The sequence below is a fragment of the Megalops cyprinoides genome, chromosome 3, assembly GCF_013368585.1.
Source record: "Megalops cyprinoides isolate fMegCyp1 chromosome 3, fMegCyp1.pri, whole genome shotgun sequence".
NCBI classification, from domain to species: domain Eukaryota; kingdom Metazoa; phylum Chordata; class Actinopteri; order Elopiformes; family Megalopidae; genus Megalops; species Megalops cyprinoides.
Window position 1 is genome coordinate 34,572,866 of NC_050585.1, and position 22,598 is coordinate 34,595,463.

Here is a 22,598-nt window from a genome sequence, read left to right on the forward strand (position 1 = left end):
CCAGTCTCCCGACCAAGATGAGGCAAGATTTTATGGCATTATGAATGCCTAGTCTGACATGGTGACCGCCATGAAAGACAAAAAAAATCATGTAGTCTGAACCCGGCATAATACAAAGTAAAAACTGAAGCACAGTATGACTATATAGCTTTTATCTAACCACAAACTTTTTAATAACATAGATTCTGTAATGCTGTGGTTGAAGCAGCTGGCAGGAATTGGGTTAAATTTAGATTACCTTCATGGGCGGCTTAGTCAGGTAAAGCAATCATTGTTTGTGCAGTCTGAGCCATTCAGGGCCGGGTTCAAAACCAGGTCATCAGCGAACAATGGCTGAAAGCTCAAAAGTGTAACAAAGCTGACTTGTTATACAGTATTTGCAATGTAATTATGTTACGGAGTTATGCAACTACAGTGCATTCAGAAAGTATTCAGACCCCTTCACATTTTTCACATCTTATGTTGCAGCCTTATGCAGAAATTGTTTAAATTCATTTTTTTCCTCAGCAATCTACACTCAATACCCAATAATGACAAAGCAAAAACAGGATTTTTTTTTTTGCAAATTTATTAAAAATAAAAAATTGAAATATCACACTGACATAAGTATTCAGACCCTTAACTCAGTACTTAGTACCCTCGGTGAACAACCATTTTCAGGTCTCTCCAGAAATGTTCAATTGGGTTCAAGTCCAGGCTCTGGCTGGGCCACTCAAAGGCATTCACAGAATTGTCCCTAACCCACTCCTGCTTAGGGTCATTGCCCTGTTGGAAGGTCTGCCTTCAGCCCAGTCTGAGGTCCTGAGCGCTCCGGAGCAGGTTTTCATGAAGGATATCTCTGTTATTTGCTCCGTTCAGCTTTCCCTCAACTCTGACCAGTTTCCCAGTCCCTGCTGCTGAAAAACACCCCCATAACAGGAAGCTGCGACCACCATGGTTCACCGTTGGGACGGTATTGTGCAGGTGATGAGCGGTGCTTGGTTTCCTCCAGACATGATGCTTAGAATTGAGGCCAAGAGACCAGAGAATCTTGTTTCTCACAGTCTGAGAGTCCTTTAGGTGCTTTTTTGCAAACTCCAAGTGGGCTTTCATGTGCCTTTACTGAGGAGAGGCTTCCGTCTGGCCACTCTGCCATAAGACCCAAAATGGTGGAGTGTTGCAGTGATGGCTGTCCTTCTGGAAGTTTCCCCCATCTCCACACAGGATCTCTGGAGCTCAGCCAGAGTGACCATCAGGTTCTTGGTCACCTCTCTTACCAAAACCCATCTCCCCCGATTGCTCAGTTTGGCCAGGCAGCCAGCTTTAGGAAGAGTCCTAGTTGTTCAAAACTTCTTCCATTTACGAATTATGGAGACCACTATGCTCTTGGGAACGGTCAATGCAGCAGAAATTTTTTGTAGCCTTCCTCAAATCTGTGCCTCGACACAATCCTGTCTCTGAGCTCTGCAGGCAGTTCCTTCGACCTCATGGCTTGGTTTTTGCTCTGATATGCATTATCAGCTGAGACACCTTAGAAAGACAGGTGTGTGCCGTTCCAAATCATGTCCAATCAATGGAATTTACCACAAGTAGACTCCAATCAAGGTGTAGTAACATCTCGAAGATTATCAAGAGAAATGGAATGCACCTGAGCTAAATTTCAAGTGTCATAGCAAAGGGTCTGAATACTTATGTCAATGTGCCATTTCAGTTTCTTATTTTTAAGGAATTTGCAAAAATTTCTAAAATTCTGCTTTCACTTTGTCATTATGAGGTATTTAGTGTAGATTGATGAGGAAAAAAATTAATTTAAATGAGTTTAGCATAAGGCTGCAACATACCAAAATGTGAAAAAGTGAATGGGTCTGAATACTTTCTGAATGCACTGTGTATAACCACATGAGAAGAACAGGTCATTTGGCCCAACCAGTCAATTTTGGTAATGGCATAATATAAATTCTATATATTAATTCCATATAAATGTTTTTTAGATAAATATCTGTAACTGTCCTTTGTTACTGAAAAAGAAAGAGAAATTATATCCAAGGAAGTGACTGCACAGATGCATTTTGCACGTCAACAATAGCGACAGGCACAGTTGTGGTCTTTGCTGGCAGAGCACGTTTCCGGCAGAGGGGAACAAAGGGTGACATTTCAGAATTCATGAACAGCATCTTCACAATAAGCAGGTGAAGGAACTGAATCATGGATACTGTGGTGAAGATGACAGCGGTAACGGTCCTGCTCTTTGGCTTGGCTCGGGGTAAGTCACCTGTTTTAAAGTCTTCCATCCATCACCCAGCAATGGAGCAGTTCGTTATGTCATTGTATTCTTCCCTTGTTTTGTTTTGTAGGACTTTCACACGTATTTGCTTGGCTGCAGTAAGGGTGTCCAGTTGAGTTGGGGCTCATTAACTTGGTTGCTAGTCCTTTTATTCAGATAAAAATAAATTTTTATTTGAATTGTCTGAGCTGAATTTTCCTGAGGATGTTAGACCAACCAAATGCTCAAGTTTAAAGGGGCACAACACAATGTAAAGTGTGCTATGTCTTTTATCACATACGGATTTCAATTTGAAGCCTTTTACTCAATTAGCATTGACAGCTGCATACTGAACTTCATTAATGTTATGCTGAACACAGTCGAATTTTGTCAAAGACTCCCCGTTCTGCTTATTTTGTTCAGTCAATCAAATTTATTTTGAATTTCAACCTTTCCTAGTGGCATTTGTACAGTGAACGTGTTTACAATGCAGAGTAGGAAGATTTTCTGCAAAAAAAATCAAAGACACATAATTAACACTGGTAGCTGTAAAGAGGATGAGTCTAAAATAAACAGAAATATATACTCAAAATGAACAATTAACAGGATGTGAAAGCAGAAACACAAAGGAACCAGAGACTGAAGCAGGGTGAATGCTGCAAGATACTTGTATTACATGCCATAGACCCATAATAAGACAGTACAGAACTGTCTGGATGATGCAAACTTTATGAAAGAATAACACCATGAAAACAACCTATAAAGGCACTACACAGAAACCAGAAACGGTCCGTCAAAGTAACACAACAGGAAGAAGACAAAAAAATAAATAAATAAAACAAGACAAAATTAAAGCAAACTACAAAAAAAGTAATTTCATAAAATAGCAACATGGGCAATAGTGACACAGTAACAAACATGAAGAAGAATGAAGCTGTAATAAGAATTTTGACAGTGTTCATTGATGCTGAGTTAGCTAAAAAAAAAAAAATCAATTGTACTGATTCAATTTTCCTTCCCTGAATGTGGCAGTGAAATAAATGCAGAAGTATATGCGTTGCATGACTTCCGAAATAAAAAGTCGGCTCAATCTGCTTGTTATGATCTGTGTTTGCTGAGTGGGTGAGCTGTGTAACGCATTGAGTGTCTGAGTCAAGTCAAGTGAGTATACGTTTGTACATTTCTTGACGCTTTTCGCATTCCGGTGTTCCAGGGAGTGCTGAGCTCCAGCAGACCTGTGAATACAAAGCAGTGGGGGAATCCACACTGATTTCCCTGCAGCCTCCCAGCAGCTGTAAGGAGGAAAGCTTAACATGGAAATTAAACTCAAACGAATTCCTTAGCAGGAAGAGAAATCGGGTCCGCAATTTAATACACTCAGTAAATATAACTGCAGATGGTTCTCTACAACTGAAAAATCTTCAGATGGATGGAGCAGGGGTATATGAAGCCATGGTTTATGACCAGAATGGAAGGCTCTGTTACAACACAACTAAACCCCTGTGTGTGATGGGTAAGTAAAAGATAAAATGATGTAGGCTGGAGAATAGTAGATTTTAAACTGGGCAGCAGTTTACGATAATTTGGAGACAATTGACCATTTTCTATATATATTCTATCTGTGTTTAAATAGTGCAGTTAAATATTGCAACAATTTATCATTGCAGCGCCTTGGGTTTGAATTGAGTGCATATTACAAATAAAATTCACTATGACTGTTTTTATGCTTTCTTTACTGTGGGATGAAATGTAGCTCTACTTGCTTTGCTGTGTTTAATCATATTGTCAGAGTCTGTTTCTTGTTTTCTAGAACGGGTGTCCAAGCCTTCTGTGTCACACAAATGCAGCGAGGACGCTGTGATCCTCACCTGCAACACAAAGAAATCCGAGACAGATGTAACTTTTGAGTGGAGTTTGAACAGCCAGAAAATTGAGGGGAAAGTTGAAAAAACCTTCACAGTCAATGGAAGACCTAAACCCAGTGATACATATTCATGCACAGCCAGGAATAAAGTTGGTGAAGAGAAAAGCAATGATGCAACAATACAGTGTCTTGGTATGTTTCAAAGTGTGTTACAACCTCCATGTGAGATCAAAACTAGCCACTTCCCTACTTTAAATGCTCACCACCAGCTACTAGGTCAGCCTGCTGGTGCTTTCAGTTTGATATTGTACTACGCCTGTTCTCATTATGGTCACTTTCTGCAGTATAAAATTGACATCTGTGAGATACTTGTAAGTTTGACTCTCTTCCCACATCATCCAAAAACTCATGCCCCTGCCCCAAACCCCAAGATGTCCAGATGTCTGCTAGTGTAACATGGCCAAATGGAGACGTGAGAGAGGGGGACAAGGTTACTATCCTTTGTACCAGCAGCCTTCATGTGGACACCTTCTTTCTCTGGCGACCCAAGGTGAGACCCATTGGCTCGTATACACTAGTATTGCTGGTTGGCATAAACTATCTGTGGGTGCTTGTCTTTGATTCATTCATGGCTCTGTCCAGAGATTCAGAAATGTCATTTGGCTACAGCTCTTGCAACATAGAAATGACAATGTTAACATAATCTGTCACACATACACATTATTACAACCGTGTGTGATTTCTTCTGTTTCAGAAGAGTTCACCCAGAATGGAGAGCAAAAATGGAGAGTTCAGTCTGAAAAATGTGGAGGTAGATGACAGTGGCATCTACACCTGTCAGCCGCAATGGTTATCTGGTCACCCAGTTTTCAGTCGTAATGCCACAGTCAATCTGCTTGTTTCCCATCGAGAAGAAACACAGACAGAACAGATCACATCTGGAAAGCATGCCTCCTTCTCCCCTCTCAATGGAATTTTTTACTTATTAGTTTCTGTGTTTGCTTTGGTAACATACATATAGGAAAATGCTTTTAAGCCGCATTCTTAATGCTTCTGTGCTAATCAAAACACACCACGTCTTATATAATTCATCTAAGAAAGAGGCGTGAAAAGTTGCACAGCTAGGACACCACTATCCACACATAAACAAGCATCAGTGCCCATAGCGCTGCGATCACAAAAGTGTGCCTATATTTCCATATGCGCATACATACATACATGCACACTCAAACACACAGACACACACACACAATACCAGGACTGTCTGTGCAATCAATTCTGCTATAAAAAGAAGACATATTTGTCAGATGAATGAAAATGAATAAAGGAACAAATACTAAGCAAGACTTGGTTTTTGTATTTATTTTTTTAACAAATCTTTATGTTTAACCTCAGAGGTGTTGATATTTTCCTCTCCTCTCTGTCTGTATTTATTTATTTATTTATTTATTTGTTTGTTTGTTTGTTTGTTTAATTCCCTTTCAAATTAATACATTGTAGTGGAGTGTCTATTGTTCATATGGTAAACTCTGGGCAGAACAACAGTTTATAGGGTGACCCTTATAGGGTGTCCTTTGTAACATCCAGGAGTTCACAACTTTTTACTCATTTTTTTGTGTGAATACCTGAGACTGTATTTAAATGATTACGTTGCTTTCATTTCTGTGAAGCTTTCCTTTCAGTTTTGGATTACAAACAATGAGCTCCGTTGGACTGTAGCAATAACACATTTCAAGTACTGTTATAATTCAGATTCAAAGTCATTGTTTTACAGGGCCATGGTTTCTGTGGAGCCATGTCTGTCTGTCTGCCTGTCTGTTGCTTCAGTAAGTTGCACCAGGCGGAAGCTGATAGTTGCAAGGTATCTCAGCTACAGAGAAATGCATATGTGGGTTTTCTCTGTTACTATGCAGACAATGGAGGGGAAATGCATATGTCTGTCAATGTTTGACCATGTTTGCGACGTGAGAAAATTTTCGAAAGTGGGCCAACACTACCCAGTTGTTTCACTGTGACTGCACCTATTGCTGGTCTCAGTCTTTCGGACAGTTTAGAAAAGACCTCTATCACACTGTTCATATAAATAGTGTTCAATAGTACTGATTATTATCTTGTGGTATATCACATATAATTCTACTGGATTGTCAGCTGCAGAGACCTGTGTCATTGGAGTATTTTATCCGGGAGCACTTCCACACAGCATGATTCTAAAGAGAATAGAACTACAAGTGATGTCACAATTACGGTTGAGGAATATTTTGAGCAATATTTTGGGTATTACGTGATGCCTGTTCCTTTCAACTCACTTTAAACATTTATGATATTTAAACTGGACAGCAAACATTTCAGAATACAATACTTGATCATTTGTCACATTCATGTGAGTTTGCTTTGAAATAAGGAAGTCACGGGCCCAAACTGCAGAAACAGAAATGTAGGTTTTTTAGGTGCAGGTTTCTCTCACTTCTTGTGAAGACCACCACAGCATGTTTTGTCTTCCCCTAGCACATCTTGTCTGTCAGCAGCAGTCAGGAGACCACAGTCATGGCCACTGAGGGGAGGACTTCAGCCATCACTCTCCTGATTTTTGTCACCTTCACCCAAGGTAAGTCACTTGAGGGAGTGATTTCTCAGTTTCAGCACCAGTCTTACTTTGTAAATTGGGATACTCGTTATTTTCCATCAAATAATTTATCTGGGTCACAAGCATGAAGGTTTCAGAGTGGCAAAGTTCACTTGATCCGTAGACGTTTCCGTGATACATAAGTCGAGAAAAAAAAAAGATTATTGGTATATTACATATATAAAAAGAATAAAATTAATTATGTAACATTATACAGCCAACAGAGGTGATGAATGGCCATGTAGCCAGTAAAATATCATCTCAGAAATTAGTAACTATGGTGAATATTCATTATTCGTACTTCACACTGGAGGTCAGCCAAAGGCTGTATTGATACAGTTGTTTTAAGGAGTGAGTTTGTAGTTAATTATTGGTATTACTCAGATATTGATGTTTATTGGAGGCATCTCTCTTACTTCATATCAATTCATTCATCTTACACACAGAACTGCACAAACCACTGTTGTGGGTTTGGTGATTTCAATATTACAACAAATGATTCATAGTTGCTGTTCACTGGTCAATGTGTCAGTAGAGGACATTGAACAAAGGTTTTCCTCAAATGCTGACCGAAGCATGCTACTATTATAGGACAAACTTGAACTTTAGGCTCATTGGTAATTTAGTTTACCTTTGTGTGTGTGTGTGTGTGTGTGTGTGTTCTCACCCTGACTGATGTGCAAAATCATCTTGTGTGCACACGTATGCATATGTCAATATAAGCACACATTTGTGATCTCAGCACTATGGGCACTGATGCTTGTTCATGTTTGTAGTAAGCAGTGTCCTGTTTGTGCTTTTTCAAGCCACCTTCTTAGATGGAATCCTGTACCATATGGAATGGAATATTTTGCTTTGCTCTTGTTTGCTTGTTAGGGCTTCATGGTGTAAGCCTGTATCATATGGATTGGATCAATGCAACAGTGGGGGGGCAGAATGTTAGCCTTCCGTGCATCAAGGAGGAAAACCACAGCTACAGCATTACTCAGATGGAGTGGAAGAAATCTGTGGGTCATCAGGAGCAAAAGATAGTGGTTTTCAACCCCTTATTTGAAACACCACACAAATACTGGGAGAACGTCTCCCTTCAGCTGGAGGGTTCTGGAGAGAATCTAAGGGGTTGGACCCTGAAGTTGCACAACGTGAGCATTTTTGACAGCGGGAGATATGTGTGTGAGCTCACCACTTACCCACATTGGACACTTATGGCCGTCACACACCTCCAAGTCACAGGTACTACCAAGTCACTGTATTTCCACTGTACAGTACCAACAATACAGTACATGTGTATGCTCACAGATTACAATATAAAATGCTGGTATGTTTCAATGTGTATAACAGTATGAATATCCGATTGAAAATATCCACCCCGCTTATTTAAATCCTCACCACCAGCCTCAGACTGAACGCCTCAGAAACCAGCACGGCTCTCTGCACTATCTAGATCTGCCTGCTGTTGCTTTCAGTTTAGGTCTTTACTGTGCCCGCATTCTTTGCGGTCACTTTCTACGGCACAAATCTGTGAGAAACCTGTAACATCTCAAAACTCAACCCTTTGCCCCAAACACCCAGATGTCCAGATGTGTGTTAGTGTAACGTGGCCGAATGGAGACATGAGAGAAGGTGATGAGGTTACAATGTTCTGTAACAGCACCCATCCTACAGACATGTACTTTCTCTGGCTACCCAAGGTGAGACCCCTTGATCTTGATACACCAATGTTGCTGGCTGGCAGTCCTGCTGGTTGGTTAGCCATTGGTCTGTACAGGAATTCAAGAATGCAATTCATTTTATAAATGCACATATAATGCACATAAAATGCACACATTTTATAAAACCAGTAATAAGCTTGAGGGTGTGTGTTACTGTTACTATTGGTGCTCCACGACGCTAACAGCACTCGGTTTCACTTCATATCCAGCAACCGCATCACAGGTGTGCCAATAATCAGAATAACATACACCCTCTGGTGTATTATCACTTCACAATCATGTGCAATTTGTTCCATTTCAGAATTCATCCAGAATGGAGAGCAAAGATGGAGAATTCAGGCTGAAAAAGGTGACGGTGGATGACAGTGGACTCTACACCTGTCAGGTGGAATGGTTATCAGGTCACACATTTTACAGTCGCAATGCCGCGGTAGAACTGCTTGTTTCCAATGGGGAAGGAAACCAGTTCGATTACGGTCTGACAGGGCCACAGATCACGTCTGGACAGCGTACCTCTGTCTCCCCTCTCAATGGAATTTTTTTACTTATTTCTGTGTTTGCTTTGGTAACATACATTTAAAATGCTTTCAGTCTGCAATGCTTCTGTACTAAACAAAACACACTGGGTCTTCACAAAATCCAGAATCTGCTGTGTAATCAATTCTGCCATTATAAGTAGAGATATTTGTCACATGAATACAAATGAATAAAGGAACAAATACTGAGTGAGACTTGCTTTCAGTTTTCATTTTTATTAAATATTTACTTTTGACCCCAGAAGTTTTGATATTTTTCCCTCCTCTGTGTCTGTTTTCCTTTATTTATATTAGTTTGTATTTGCCTTGAAAATAATGACATCTCGTGAAGTGTCTAGTGTTACTATGGTGAACTTGAGGCTGACTACTGTTAAAAGAATGACCTGTTAGTGTCTTATTCTGTTGTGAGAGCTCCCCCTAGGGATGGGAGAGAGTGATACAGTGCTCCATTTTGGAGCCAAATGAGGATGTCAGTAGATGAGGATCGCTTCAGTTGATCAGATGGCAGTGTTAGAGAGTGGTACAACAGAGACCTCCACCTGTGAACATGGTCAGAGCATTTGTCCAGCTCTGGCAGATGTTCAGCTAAGGTTAGCTCCTCTGTAATATCCACAATTTTCACAGTGAACTGCATGACATTTTCATGATTTCATCTCTTAAAAGATATCTATTATTATTATTTAGCAAGTCATTTATTTTGAATGTTCAACGGTTTGCTGGGTAGTGGAGTCTCTTCTATTAAATATTTCATGAGTATTTGTTTTTTGGTATTAAAACTTTTAATTTGTTTTACTTTCATTTATGTGAATAATGAGTTGTTGTGTGATTAATGATGTAATTATGTGAGTTTTTTTCACTGAATACCCAGCTGTTATGTCTAGGGATCTTTCTTTTCAATTTGGGACTACAAATAATGACTTCAAGCAACAGACAGACAGACACAAACATATCCAAACTTTATCAAATGTACTTTTGTGCATTTGTCACCAGAAAATTTAAAGCATTTTTTTCTGAGCAGATTTCATTATTTCACTTTGAACCTGTGTCTGTATGCGAGCAGCTTTTTTGGTTACTTAAAATCTGAATTACAGTGGTACCTGAACTGTGTTTTTGTTACAGTCAGATGGAGCTAGAACTATCGACATCTATCAACCAAATTACATTACGTTATTTGAGTGTGTACAGGTATGTATTTATATATGTATGAATGTACAGGTAATTGCTAAAATAAAGGTGTGCTTCCCGAGTTAAAGCAATCAACATCCATCATGCTTAGGGTAATGTATAAAAATAATGCAGATGCAGTTGCCCATTATTTTGTCTACTATGACTAGAGCAAGAGACCTCAGTTACTTTGAGAGAGAGGTGATTGTTCAGGCACATTTAGCAGGAGCTTCAGTGGCAAAAACAGTTCAACTGATTAATGTTTCTTAAAGAACAGAGGCCAGGGTGATGAAGTCTGGAGGTCTGAGGGAAAGACATCTTCATCTAAGGGGCAACTGTAATTGAAAGAGCATACTGCTTGACTGAGGTGTCCATATATTGGTTTGAGGTGCAGGGCAAAAGAGACAAGCATCTCAAATTGGCTGACTGCAAATATCAATCTATGGTGCAAGCAGACAGTTTCACCAAGAACAGTCCATCGAGAACTTCACAGAGAAGGATGCTGTGGTCATGCTGCAGTGCATAAACCCCTTATTACACTTACAAGTGCTCATTCGTGTGTAAGCTGCTGCAAAGAACACAGGCAGTGGTCTACTGAGCAGTGGAAGAAACTCATATGGTCAGATGAGTCATCCTTCACCCTATATTCAACAAGCAAGCGCGTGTGTGCTGCTTGCAAAACGAAATCTACAGGCAGGTGGTGGGGGGTTGGCCATGGTGGGGTGGTAGAATGACATAAGCGATAAGCAGGGACACAAGGTGGCTGGCAGGATGTTTTGGAGAGGGGGCTCAAGGAGTTACACACAAAAACACTACATTACATTTAGCAGGCATTCTTATCCAGATCAACTTACATAGGCTACAATTTTTATACGTTATCCATTCATACAGCTTGATATTTATTAAGGCAATTCTGGGTACATTCCCAAGGGTACAACAGCAGTACCCCAGTGGGCAAATGAACCAGGAACGTTTTGGTTATGAACACTAATCCTTACTACTGTGCATCCACTGCCATCCCTTAAAAGGTAAACATTTATATTAAATATACAAAAACATTTATATTATCAAAATTATGATAAAGCTCACCTCCAAGGTAGGGGTGGATGGGAAAAAAACCAACAGGCTCAAGTGCTTGTTTCCCTCAGTGAAGGGTAGCAGTGGCTCTGTTATGATGTGAGGTGCATCCATCTGGCATCAACTCCTAAGAGGGCAACGTAAATGGCAATAAATACAAAACCATTCTAAGTGATCACCTTCATCCTATGGTAAAGAATTAATATCCTGATGGGAGCAGTCTCTTGCAGGATGAATCACTGACCAGTTTGATGAGTATGACAACAATGTAATCCATATGCTATGGCCAGATATCAAGATATCAGACATCAACCCAGTTGAACCTTTGTGAGATTCAGGAGAAGCAACCGAGACAGCATTTTCCACCAGCAGCAACAAAAGACCAAATGATGGAATTTCTCACGGAGGAACGGTGTCACATCCTTCCACCAGAGCTCCAGACACTTGTAGAATCTATACCAAGGCACATTTGGTTGGTCTGGTTGCTGCTGGTGGCCAAATGCCCTGTTAAGACACTTCATGTTGGGGTTCCTTTTTTGGTAGTTGCCTGTATGTACTGTATACATATTGTACCTTGTCTGTCGCTCCAGCAGGTTGCAAAAGGCAGGGGGTGATAGTTGCAAGGTGTCTTAACAACAGAGAAATGCATGTTTCTCTCTGTGGTTTTTTTCTTCGTTTTTGTACCCACAATCACGCAATGCACCTGCCTGTCAAAGTCTGACCTCATTTCTGAAGTGAGAAAATTTCCAGAAGCGTTCGAGAAGGACCAGCACTACTTAGCTGTGCCACTGTGATCGCACCTGTCGCTGGCCTCATATAAATAATGTTCAACAGCAATACTCATTATCTAACCTAATGCTTTGAATTAAGGATGCAAAAAAGGAAGAGATAATATAGAGATAAATAAGGAAGAAAAAGAATAGTCATCTCTGAATGCTGTGTCCACAGTGGTGCTCTTCTAAATCTGCAGACGCAAGACTGTACTTTTTAGTTCATGAAACGTAGCGCAAATCGAGGCCTGTGGTTTTCTCTCACTTCCTGTGCAGACAGAGCGGCATTTACTTACCTTTCCCTCGCACATCTTGTCTCTCGCTGGCAGTAAGGAGAGCAGAGTCATGGCCACTGAGGGAAGGATGGCAGCCGTCACTCTCCTGTTTTTCGCCACCTTCACCCAAGGTAAGTCACCTGAGGGAGTCAGAGGTCAGAGAAATTTCTCAATCGGTACAACATGCAGGTTTTACAGTGCAAAAACATTCGCTTCATAGACATTTTCATGCAGGCATTGTATGTGTAGTTGAGGAAAAACAAAGAACCACACACATATACAGACACACACACACATTAGTTTATAGCGTGTTGTTGGTGTTACAGGAGACATGTTTTTAGTGTATTGCAGCATCTCTATTATCTCTGATCAACCATCAACATCATACATGTGGAGCTGAAAAAAATCACTGTTATGGTTCTGATGTGGTGAATATCAGGATGAGCGCTTCCTTCTTGCAGTTCACTTGTGAATGTGTTCATACAGACCATGAAATTAAAGTCTGCTTTTAATGCTGACATACGTACATCATTACTATGTGACTTGAATCATGTACCTGAGAGAACACGTTTACCTCTTCCTTGATTTGACTCTGCGTTTTAGTTCAGAGTGAGTGTTTTTGTGTGTGAATGAATTTAGTTTCCTGTTTCACTGTGACATTGATGTAGGACACCTCACCTCATCTCATGTCTGTTGCATCTATGTATAAGAGTGAAACAAAACAGACCAGAAAATTAGATCTAAGAAATAAACTTCCATAATTACAGCACAAAGGTGGTAAAGAATATAAAACTTAAGAAACATGCACAATTAATAATATTTTGCTTTGCTCTTGTTTGCTTGGTAGGGCTTCATGGTGTAAGCCTGTATCATATGGAATGGATCAATGCAACAGCGGGGCAGAGTGTTACCCTTCCGTGCATTAAAGAGGAAAACCACAGCTACAGCATTACTCAGATGGAGTGGAAGAAATCTGTGGGTCATCAGGAGCAAAAGATAGTGGTTTTCAACCCCTTATTTGAAACACCATACAAATACTGGGAGAACGTCTCCCTTCAGCTGGAGGGTTCTAGAGAGAATCTAAGGGGTTGGACCCTGAAGTTGCACAACGTGAGCATTTTTGACAGCGGGAGATATGTGTGTGAGCTCACCACTTACCCACATGGGACACTTACGGCCGTCACACACCTCCAAGTCACAGGTACTACCAAGTCACTGTATTTCCACTGTACGTAACACACATGTAGCCAACTCCATACACTGCCACAAACATTCTCCATACATTACTGTCAGCTGTGCATCACTACAGTATACACCCTTCCTTCCAACTACAGACACCTCCTTTTATACAAAACACTTAATGCATATTGTGTGTGTGTGTGTGTGTGTGTGTCTGCATGCGTGCGTGTGTGTGTGTGTGTGTGTGTGTGTGGTATTTTTACTACAGTCTATTTCGCCCTCAGGTGTCCACCTGTTTGCCGGAGTGAAGATGCCAAATCGGCATTTGAGAGAGGGGGATGAGGTAACGATCCTCTGTAACAGCACGCCCCCTGCAGACAGATACTCCCTCTGGTCCTCTAAGGTGAGTCCCCCCTATCACTTATCCTTGCCTGTTTCTTAATCTTCTCTGTAAAGCAGTACTAGTTTGAGGTGAAGGCAAACGCAAACAGCATTGCACCGTTCACAGCATTTATGTTCTTCTCCATTTCAGAAAAAGATGGCCATCATTACAAGCACGGACGGAAGGTTCGTGCTGCACAATGTCACACGAGATGACAGCGACATGTACATCTGTAAGCCTGAGAGCCTGAGAACTGGTCTGTCTTTTCACAGCCACAATGTCACCGTCCAGGTGACAGTCAACTGTGAGTGTGACAAACACCTCTTATATGTTACGATTCACGGCCCTTGTCCAGCTGACATTATTGTGACACTATGGTGATATGATGAAATTGGCACAACATTGTTGGTTTTTGGCTGGCACACTACTAAATGCATGTTATATAATCATATGATATAGTCATATTTTTTTTCTCTTTGAACCACTGTAAAATTGCTATGGATACTGTTTTCTGTCAAGTTAATTAGTAAAAACAAGTGAAACATACATTTTTATTGACTCATCCAATGTTAAAAGCATGTCATATGTCACATGTCAGGCATATCTTGTATGCGGTACGGATACTGAGTGAATTGAGAAATTTTTCCCTGTACTTCTGTAGATCACTACAGATAGCATCTGTCAGGTTCGTTTATTAGGACAAAATAATATACTGTCTGTTAAATACTCATTACTGTTTAGGTATCTGTGCAAGCTTTGTTTTCTGAACTCTAAAATAATTTCTTTCCCCCAAAAAGATCTTGATGAAATTAAATGTGATGCCAACAGCAATATTGGGGTTGCTGCAGGCCACAATGTCTCAATATCCTGTGCATCAAATGCATCCCAGTCCTCCAATTACACATGGAAAAAGGTAAGGCAGTCATCCTATCCAACACTCAAGCAATACTCTCACAACGCTGCTCTAACATTGAGATAAAATAATAAGTTCACTGGGATCTGGTGTCAATGTGGACAGTAGGTACAGGACACAAGCTATGTGCTGTAGTATTAGTATTAGTTCAAATCTGTGTATTATTAAAATATACAGATCTAATTCTTTTTATTGTAGAGGAAGAGAGCTAACTCCCTTACCATGACAAGATCCTTGCACTGAAGGTGTTATATTAACACAGATGATTGTCACTAATGTCTGGCAGGGCAATGAGACTGTGTCGGCGTCAAAGGTCCTGTATCTCCCGTCAGTGAGCAGTGAGCAGGCTGGGATGTACACGCTGACTGTTATCGTCAACAACAATGTTGGTCTACGAAGGCAGGCCACATTTAACATAACTGTGTGGTCAGGTACGTGTGAGCAATGTGGGATGTGTGCCGGTGCACAAGGTTGGGTTTATAACTAGGTGCAAGACTCTTGCCTAGTCATTTACACCTGGAAAATAGGGGTCTATAACATAAGCAGGGCTTTGAGTGAGGTCCAAAAGGGAGATGCCTTAGTATCTGTCCTTTGAGAAACAGCATCAGCTATTAAAAGCCCTCAAAAAATGATTTCTCCCTCTCTGGTCATTCATAATAGGGGTCTCCAGAGCACACACTTAGCGAAGTCCTAAATCAGCTTGGTTGACTGAACGATTTCAAAAATGCTTAGGAGCACAGAGTCTTTGAGTCAATGTTTCCAAGTGTTGCTGTCAGAGTAAAAATAATCTGTATTTCCTTGACTAAACATGTAGCCCTCTCAAAGTGATCTTATTCATTCAGTTGAGTGCATCTTTGAGCTCTGATGATTCAGCATAACTGACAAATCTAAAAAGAGTGTGGAGACTCCACAAGGCCATACATAAAAATATGTAATTATGTTTGCATATTCTCCATATTCGAAAAAGACAGTCAGCTTCAGTCATTACACTGTCACCGTGGCCTAAACCATCGTTCTGCTCAGATGTACCCACTTTCTTGGAGGTGCTGGTTAATTTCTAAAATGAAGCCTGTTTTCTGGTTAAGCTGTTTCTTTGAACTTTGTGGTGTATAAAGCCCCTGTTGACATGCTTGTGCCCGACATTGTACGTGTGCACATCAGTTGCTTCAACCACACACCTTCAGGCCGATGAGGCAATTAAAGAAATAAAATGATCAGCTAGTAAAAATGCTTTTCAAACAAAACTGTCACTTCCTGCTTTACACCACATAAACTGACATGAAAACAAAATATTACATGATGTCATCTAAGGATTCAAGTGTATCTAGTGACACCTGGTGGACACAGTGTACTCCTCAATATTTAAGACATTTAGATATTTCATATTTACATATTCTGTGTGACATATAAATGATGCAAATAATCTCACAATGAAATTATATGGAGATTAATAAATAATAAAGACAAAATGAACACTTGTCTATAACTCATATACTGTATTTTCTAATGTAATTTACTTAAGATGAATTTATGAATGATGCAAACCAAATACATGACACACTACAAAGAACATCAATGGAAAAGTCAAATATACAGGCTCATGAAACAGGAAGGAAAAGAGAGGCTGAGCTGTATTTTTCACCAGTTAACTTGACACGTCCGGACCCCATTTTTGTTCTTGTTTTTGTCTTGTCCATGCCTGACCCACAGACCTCATGCCGAGCACAACAGCTCCCACCTCCACCACAGCCAATGTGAGGAGCATGGTCACCACCTTTTGGAGGACTAACATAACCACGGCAATGGGCAAAGACACCCCGGGGAGCACCTCTCCCCCGCCGCACTTCACCTCTACAGCAGCAGGCCTCTGGCCGGGTGAACTCCAGAATGCCTCCACCACAATCGTCAGCACGCTGTCAGCAGCTGACGGTGGCTGGGGGTCAGAGGTCAACAGCACAGCTACCACCTACTCCAGCCGTTCATTAAACGGCACACTGCCTCCATTTGAAGGGAATGGTACAGGTGTCCAGGAAGAGGGAAATGCATTGAACCCAGGATCACCTACTGCTGTTCAAAATGACAGCATCCTCACACTTGCCACTGGATACCCAGCAAACATCAGCACCCCCACAGAGATACCCCGCTCTGACCAGGGTAATTCTAAAAGCTTGAAAATCTCATATTTAGTAACTGGTGATGCCCCTAATGGAAGCAGCAATGACAATTTTTTAACTGTTCTTATCCACCTCACAGAACTGTGTTTTCCTAACTAGCACTTCTGCTCTGTCTGTCCTCCTCTTTATGTTTAACTTTTTCTCTCAGGAAACAGCAGCAGTAAAAGATATGTGGTGTTCATTTTGCTGCCTGTGGTGGCCCTGTTGTTGGTGATACTGTATCTATACAGGAGGCATGTAATCCAGCGCAGGTGAGTGGCTCTGTCACCCCTCTCCTCTGATTGTGTGCAGCACCTTGGCAAACCTCCTCACTGACATTCTAACATCCTGGAATTTCATTCCTATCAAGTCAGCAAGTCCTTTGCCCTTTTGTCTGCTAAGTTTTTGACTGTGTGTTTGTATATTTGTGTGGGCTGTCTCTGTGTCTGTCTGGCTGTCCATCAGGTTGGACTTGCCTCCTCCCTTCAAGCCGCCACCACCCCCAGTGAAGTACTCCTCCGTCAGGACACAGGAGGTCCCCATGACAGACATCCTGAAGAGATAGATACAAAGGACAAAAGACACAGTATGGCACAACGGCACAGTGCAGCAGCACACCCCAGGACAGAGACAACACTCAAGGCACAGACTGCAAAGCAGGAGGAATGATGTTGACCTGCTACTAACCTTAGAAATATGTCCTAAAGGTCTGGCCAATTTAATATTCAGTAAATATTCATTTCCTTTCAACACCAATGCATCTTTTGGAGAACATACAGCAGGGGCGGCCAACCATCTCCTAGAGAGCCACTTGTCCTGCATGTTTTAGATCTCTCCCTGCTCCAACACAGCTGATTCAAATGATCAATTCGTTATGAACTCCTGAAGCTGCTGAATAACAAACTGATCATTTGAATCAGCTGTGTTGGAGCAGGGAGACATCTAAAACATGCAAGACAAGTGGCTCTCCAGGAGAGGGTTGGCCACCCCTGACATAGAGATTGGTTGTTTGATGTGGATATAGGGGTGCAAATCTTTGGTTCTGAATCAGATGAAGAGACCTATTCAAGCAGGCAGAGGGTGTTGACCCCCATTTGGACATTAAAAACAGGAAGAAATGTGGAGGAGGGATGCTGTGAAGAGCTGACTTGGAAAGGAAGTGGTGGGTGTGATTTTTATACCAGGTAGGACTGGCGTATCTAAGTTTGATTAATTGGAAACTGTCTGCCTGATTGTCCCTGAATCTTTGTTTGGATTTTCAGTAGTTTTCGATTTGTTTTCGTCTTCACAGACGTGACTGTGATATGTAATTTTCAATAGTCCAACAAAATATTTTCACACTGACAAGACTGCAGACTGAATCTTGGTTAACTGTAAGATGTGTCAAAGTGATAACTTTGCTATGAATGTACAACAAACTAAAATAAACTTTATTTATATAGCACCTTTCATACAACAATTGCAGTCAACATGCAATTGTTGCCTGTAAGATGCTGCAGAGATATTTTGTATGTTACATGGTAGATGAAATAACTGACAGCATTCATTCACTGTAGTGTCTAACTTCTGTTTGTGTTTTGTGTTTTAAAAAATATTTCACCTTTTTATGTTAATCCCTAAAAAGAGTTTCTTTAATTGGTTTTACTGTAAAGTAAGATGTATATATTCCAAATGCAAATGTTATCTTTTTGAATAAAAACAAACAGTATATATTTAAACTTGAGCGCATAATTCATCCTTCATGCAAAACAATGCAACACACTATATATGAAAGATCCAGGCAAACACAGATTAAGGTGAAATGACTGACAGGTTTTGTAAAGAGATTCATCTCACGAGTCTTTATAGTGAGGGGGGAAAATGCACATCATCCGCTGCTATTTGTAGCATAACCTGGATGAGGGCCAAAATAGGATATTTGCATTCCATGTGTTTATTTGTTGGTATATATTCATTTTCATAAGGGCTACAGCTGGCCCATACCCCCTTGCCCATTAATTTTTGAATGATCTGAAGTGCCTGATAATCATTAAAAAATGTCATCCTGCATGTATATATTTTTACAGTGTCACTTGAACAATTTGGTGGAGTAGGCCTGAAGTGAATTACTTTCACAAAGCAATTACTCACACTCTCACAGTGTGACATTTTCCACCAACATTTTGAAAAGTTCAGAAAATGACAAAGCCACGAGAGAGCACCTTACAAAGGAGTTCCACACTCTCTGGAGTGTGCAAGTATGGTAGTGACAGCTCAATGGCAGTCAAGGACTAAGCAGCCAGACAGGAAGTCAGGGGTGTGTGTGTGGGAAGAATGGAGAACTATGAGCTCATGACCAGGATTCCCCTTTGTCTCACCCTGCTGTGTGCATGTATCTGTGTATCTGTCTGTGTGAAGTAGTGTGTGTGTGTGTGTGTGTGTAAAGTAATACCCCCTGCTGACAAATGCACGCCTTCAGTGTGGCCAGACATCTATGACATCACAGATACCCAGAAAGCCCTCTGTCAGACACTGATCAGTACACAAAAAACCCATCAACCAATCGGCACAAAAAAAAAAAATCTCCTTTGGTCCCCACAACTCTGTCTCCATCAGATTAGAAAGGCTGCTGACATGGGCATTGCAGAAGAGACAGAGAGGAGAAGAGTTCAACGGTAGCAGAAGAGAAGAGTTTAAGGGTAGAGAAAATTTCTTGTTCAAAACATCACTTGATATCTTTAGACAACTTCTCTCACGAATGTGATTGCAACATTTATTTGAAGTGTTCACTGGCCTACAATATTTTAATAATAAAATCTGAAGGTTAGCTTGGAGGGCCAACTCTTTATTGCAGGGCACACCATGCATGCAATGAAAACAATGTAATTTAAATTAAACATGTTGTTTTCAGTAATGCCAAGCTTTGCAATGTAATGGCCATTAATCATTTTTCTCCTGGAGGTTAAATCCAATCAATTAAAACAGCAATAATTGGCACAGTGAGGTATTTACGCACTCATGCGCACTACTGTAAACATTGATCAGACTTTCCACATCAGGAGATCCTTTTACTTTTAAAAATATTTTCTGATTTGAGATCACTGTTTTTTTATTCAGGTGTTTGGAATAAAAGCAAGGTGTTCTTTTGCAACCCTTTTTGGAGAGGCTTTCAGCGTAGCCTTGTGTTGAAACATGTACAGGCCAGTGGCGATAACATGGCTGACAATTTTAAACTAACTTTAGTTGACATCCTTGATTTAGTTCTTAGACTTATTGGCGCTGACAAAAACTTACACGTGGGATACTTCTAAGACTTTTGTATTATGGTACTCACAGCAGTGCTAGATTATGCCTGAGGATGTTCCATTTACTGCTAAACTCCTGTTAAAGCAGTAACTTTTACAAAGCGACTCAAAGAGAATGAAGCCAATTCAATTTAACATAGTTTGTCTCAGCTTGCACACACTGCTTACCCTAAACCAACTCTTTCACACTGTTTCCTCCCCCTGGGTTGATGTGGTAAGGCAGCATGAACAAGGAGTGGAAATAACATGCTCAAACAATGTGATGCTATCAGCCATTATTAATGATCCCTCCTCTATACATACACCTTTACAAACATTTGACTGTTTTTGCATGCTGCATGGGGCCTCCAGCACACAGACTCAACTTTGTGGCTCTCTTCAGACAGAAAAAAATACAACAACAGATACCACTTTCTAATTAGGACACTTCCTGTCTCTGCTTTGGTGTCGGAAATGGAAAAAAAGAGAGAGACGTTTAATGAGAGAATTCATGCAACACACTGTGCAATATGAACATGTAATATTCATAATTTCTTTTATACACAGATACTTCCAGATAACCATTTGTTTTTCACAGTGCACCTGTGTTCATGCGTGTCTTGTGTTTCAAAACTAGAGTGCTCTGACACATTAATCTATTATTGGCTTTTAACGGCTAACTAGTACCATTTTACCACACTACAAGCCAAGTAAATCTGTGAGGTATGAATTCATTTATCTGTCACACACTTTACATATTTAAGATTCTGAGATGTCACAATAGCATCCTATGGGCTATGCTTTCTATAGATGGTTAAGGTGCTACACAACCCACTCTGAAAAAAAAAAATCAGGCCTGAGTCTGGTAAACCAAATGGTAAGAGACTAAGCAAACTTGCTATGTTTGTCCAAGACCTTACTGGCCATAGAGGAGAACAGAATCTCAACAGCAGTGATGATGTTTTCCCTGCCTTGACATGACTTGACAACGTTGGATTTGCTGCAAGGTTGAATCATACTGCCTTGTATCAAAATTATATTTTTCCTTCCTTGCCCACTGACAGTAACTAGCCAGCTAGTTCTTTTCAAAGTAGATATGAGTACTCATGTATTCATATGTATTGATTGGGCACCATACAATCTGAATGCTAGTACGTTCATCAGGCTTGGTACATTATTAAATTACATAAAGCCAACTAATTCTGTTTTGTTTTTTTTTTGGCCACAGTGGGCATGCATGTGTATTGTAGATTGTAATTGTATTCACGTATTACAAGTTAATAATCATTTGAATTGTAATATCATAGTTTAGCTGAGGACCAATAACTATCTGGTGTCAAAAACTGCTTCATATAACAATTACTATGCTGATATTTGTTGTATGAAGCTGAGGCGGATTCCAAGGACCATAACTTTCCTGAAACGTACTGCATGTTAATAAGAGCAATAATGCTGCAAGCAAAGTCATGTATACTAAGCAATAATGCCTTATTTGGTATAATAATGTAATTGACAACATGTTCACAGCACCATTGGGTGTACTGTATAAAGCTGTCTCGGCTAGCTCAGGTGATGCTTGGTGTGCTTAGGCTATTCTTTGCCATGGTTCATGCCATAGAAACTTGTGTATACATCTCACCTCTGCTGCACTGGTAAGGAGTTCCTTCTCAGGCTCATCTCTCCTGCTGCCGCTGTGAACTCTCTCCTTAGAATGGTGGAAACAGGAGAGGCAACAGATTAGCAGGAAAATGTCAGAAACAGTTACTGTGATTTTGGGGTAGAACACTTTTCACCTGCTGTGATGGCGATGAATATTATTATCCCGTAAGATTTTTTTTCGGGGGCATGATACAAACAGATGCAGTACAAATACACAACACAACATACAATAATATAGAAAGACAAAAACTGCACACCTACAAAGTAAGATCACTTTAAGATGTGTCACGAAACTGAATTATTTCTAGTCAAACCTTCAACATCGAATAACACATTGTAGAAAATGACACGTTAGCGTTTTGTGTTGTACATCAGCTTGAAGTAAAACATAAATGTGTAAGCAAGAAAAGCATAAATTCTGTATTACAAACGAGGACTATATTTAAGATTTTTAAACAACATTTGTTAAGAGTACCTAACACTAGGCATTCATTAGATACCAATGAAAGGGGATGGGGGAAATTGTGTTGACTTTATTTGAGCAATCCACCCAATCCCCTTCATTCAATCCCGTCGGTCGGACCGGGAAGCAATCTGCAATCCAGTTTTTTCGGCTCAGCGAGTCAACCGGCTTGGTTGGTTTCTGTGATGCAACCCTCAATTTTACAGCGGTAGAGTTCAACTGTACACTGGGTTGGTACAAAGGGATCCCTTGAAATGATAATATTATTTTTGCTGAAAACATTTTCCCTCTTTTCCATTGTAGTTTTCCTCATAGAAACCTGT

The 22,598-nt window shown here is 40.4% G+C and overlaps 2 protein-coding genes across 3 annotated transcripts; both read left to right on the plus strand.

Moving 5' to 3' along the window:
• Nucleotides 1-2,171: 2,171 nt before the first annotated feature.
• LOC118775587 (T-cell surface antigen CD2-like) lies at nt 2,172-5,431 on the plus strand. Its single transcript, XM_036525568.1, has 5 exons — nt 2,172-2,242; nt 3,456-3,755; nt 4,053-4,298; nt 4,538-4,656; nt 4,861-5,431. Exons 1-5 carry the CDS (start codon nt 2,185-2,187, stop codon nt 5,125-5,127), a joined length of 990 nt encoding a protein of 329 aa, XP_036381461.1. The 5' UTR covers nt 2,172-2,184; the 3' UTR covers nt 5,128-5,431.
• A 6,867-nt stretch (nt 5,432-12,298) lies between these two features.
• On the plus strand, nt 12,299-17,728 carry LOC118775270 (T-cell surface protein tactile-like). Of its 2 annotated transcripts, XM_036525098.1 has the most exons (9): nt 12,299-12,394; nt 13,111-13,464; nt 13,727-13,845; nt 13,975-14,128; nt 14,622-14,737; nt 15,024-15,168; nt 16,448-16,891; nt 17,060-17,162; nt 17,356-17,728. In XM_036525098.1, the coding sequence occupies exons 1-9, from the start codon at nt 12,334-12,336 to the stop codon at nt 17,453-17,455; spliced, it is 1,596 nt and encodes a 531-aa protein (XP_036380991.1). In that variant the 5' UTR covers nt 12,299-12,333; the 3' UTR covers nt 17,456-17,728. The 2 variants fall into 2 exon arrangements, with proteins under 2 accessions (XP_036380991.1, XP_036380992.1); XM_036525099.1 differs by lacking the exon at nt 12,299-12,394 and having other exon boundaries at nt 13,418-13,464; nt 13,711-13,845.
• Nucleotides 17,729-22,598: the final 4,870 nt, after the last annotated feature.

Coding starts and splice junctions, on each gene's coding strand:
- LOC118775587 (XM_036525568.1), top strand. CDS start 2,185: ATGGATACTGTGGTGAAGATGACAGCGGTAACGGTCCTGCTCTTTGGC. Junction 2,243..3,455: donor GCTCTTTGGCTTGGCTCGGG/GTAAGTCACCTG, acceptor CCGGTGTTCCAG/GGAGTGCTGAGCTCCAGCAG. Junction 4,657..4,860: donor TCTTTCTCTGGCGACCCAAG/GTGAGACCCATT, acceptor CTTCTGTTTCAG/AAGAGTTCACCCAGAATGGA.
- LOC118775270 (XM_036525098.1), top strand. CDS start 12,334: ATGGCCACTGAGGGAAGGATGGCAGCCGTCACTCTCCTGTTTTTCGCC. Junction 14,129..14,621: donor CGTCCAGGTGACAGTCAACT/GTGAGTGTGACA, acceptor TCCCCCAAAAAG/ATCTTGATGAAATTAAATGT. Junction 14,738..15,023: donor CCAATTACACATGGAAAAAG/GTAAGGCAGTCA, acceptor AATGTCTGGCAG/GGCAATGAGACTGTGTCGGC.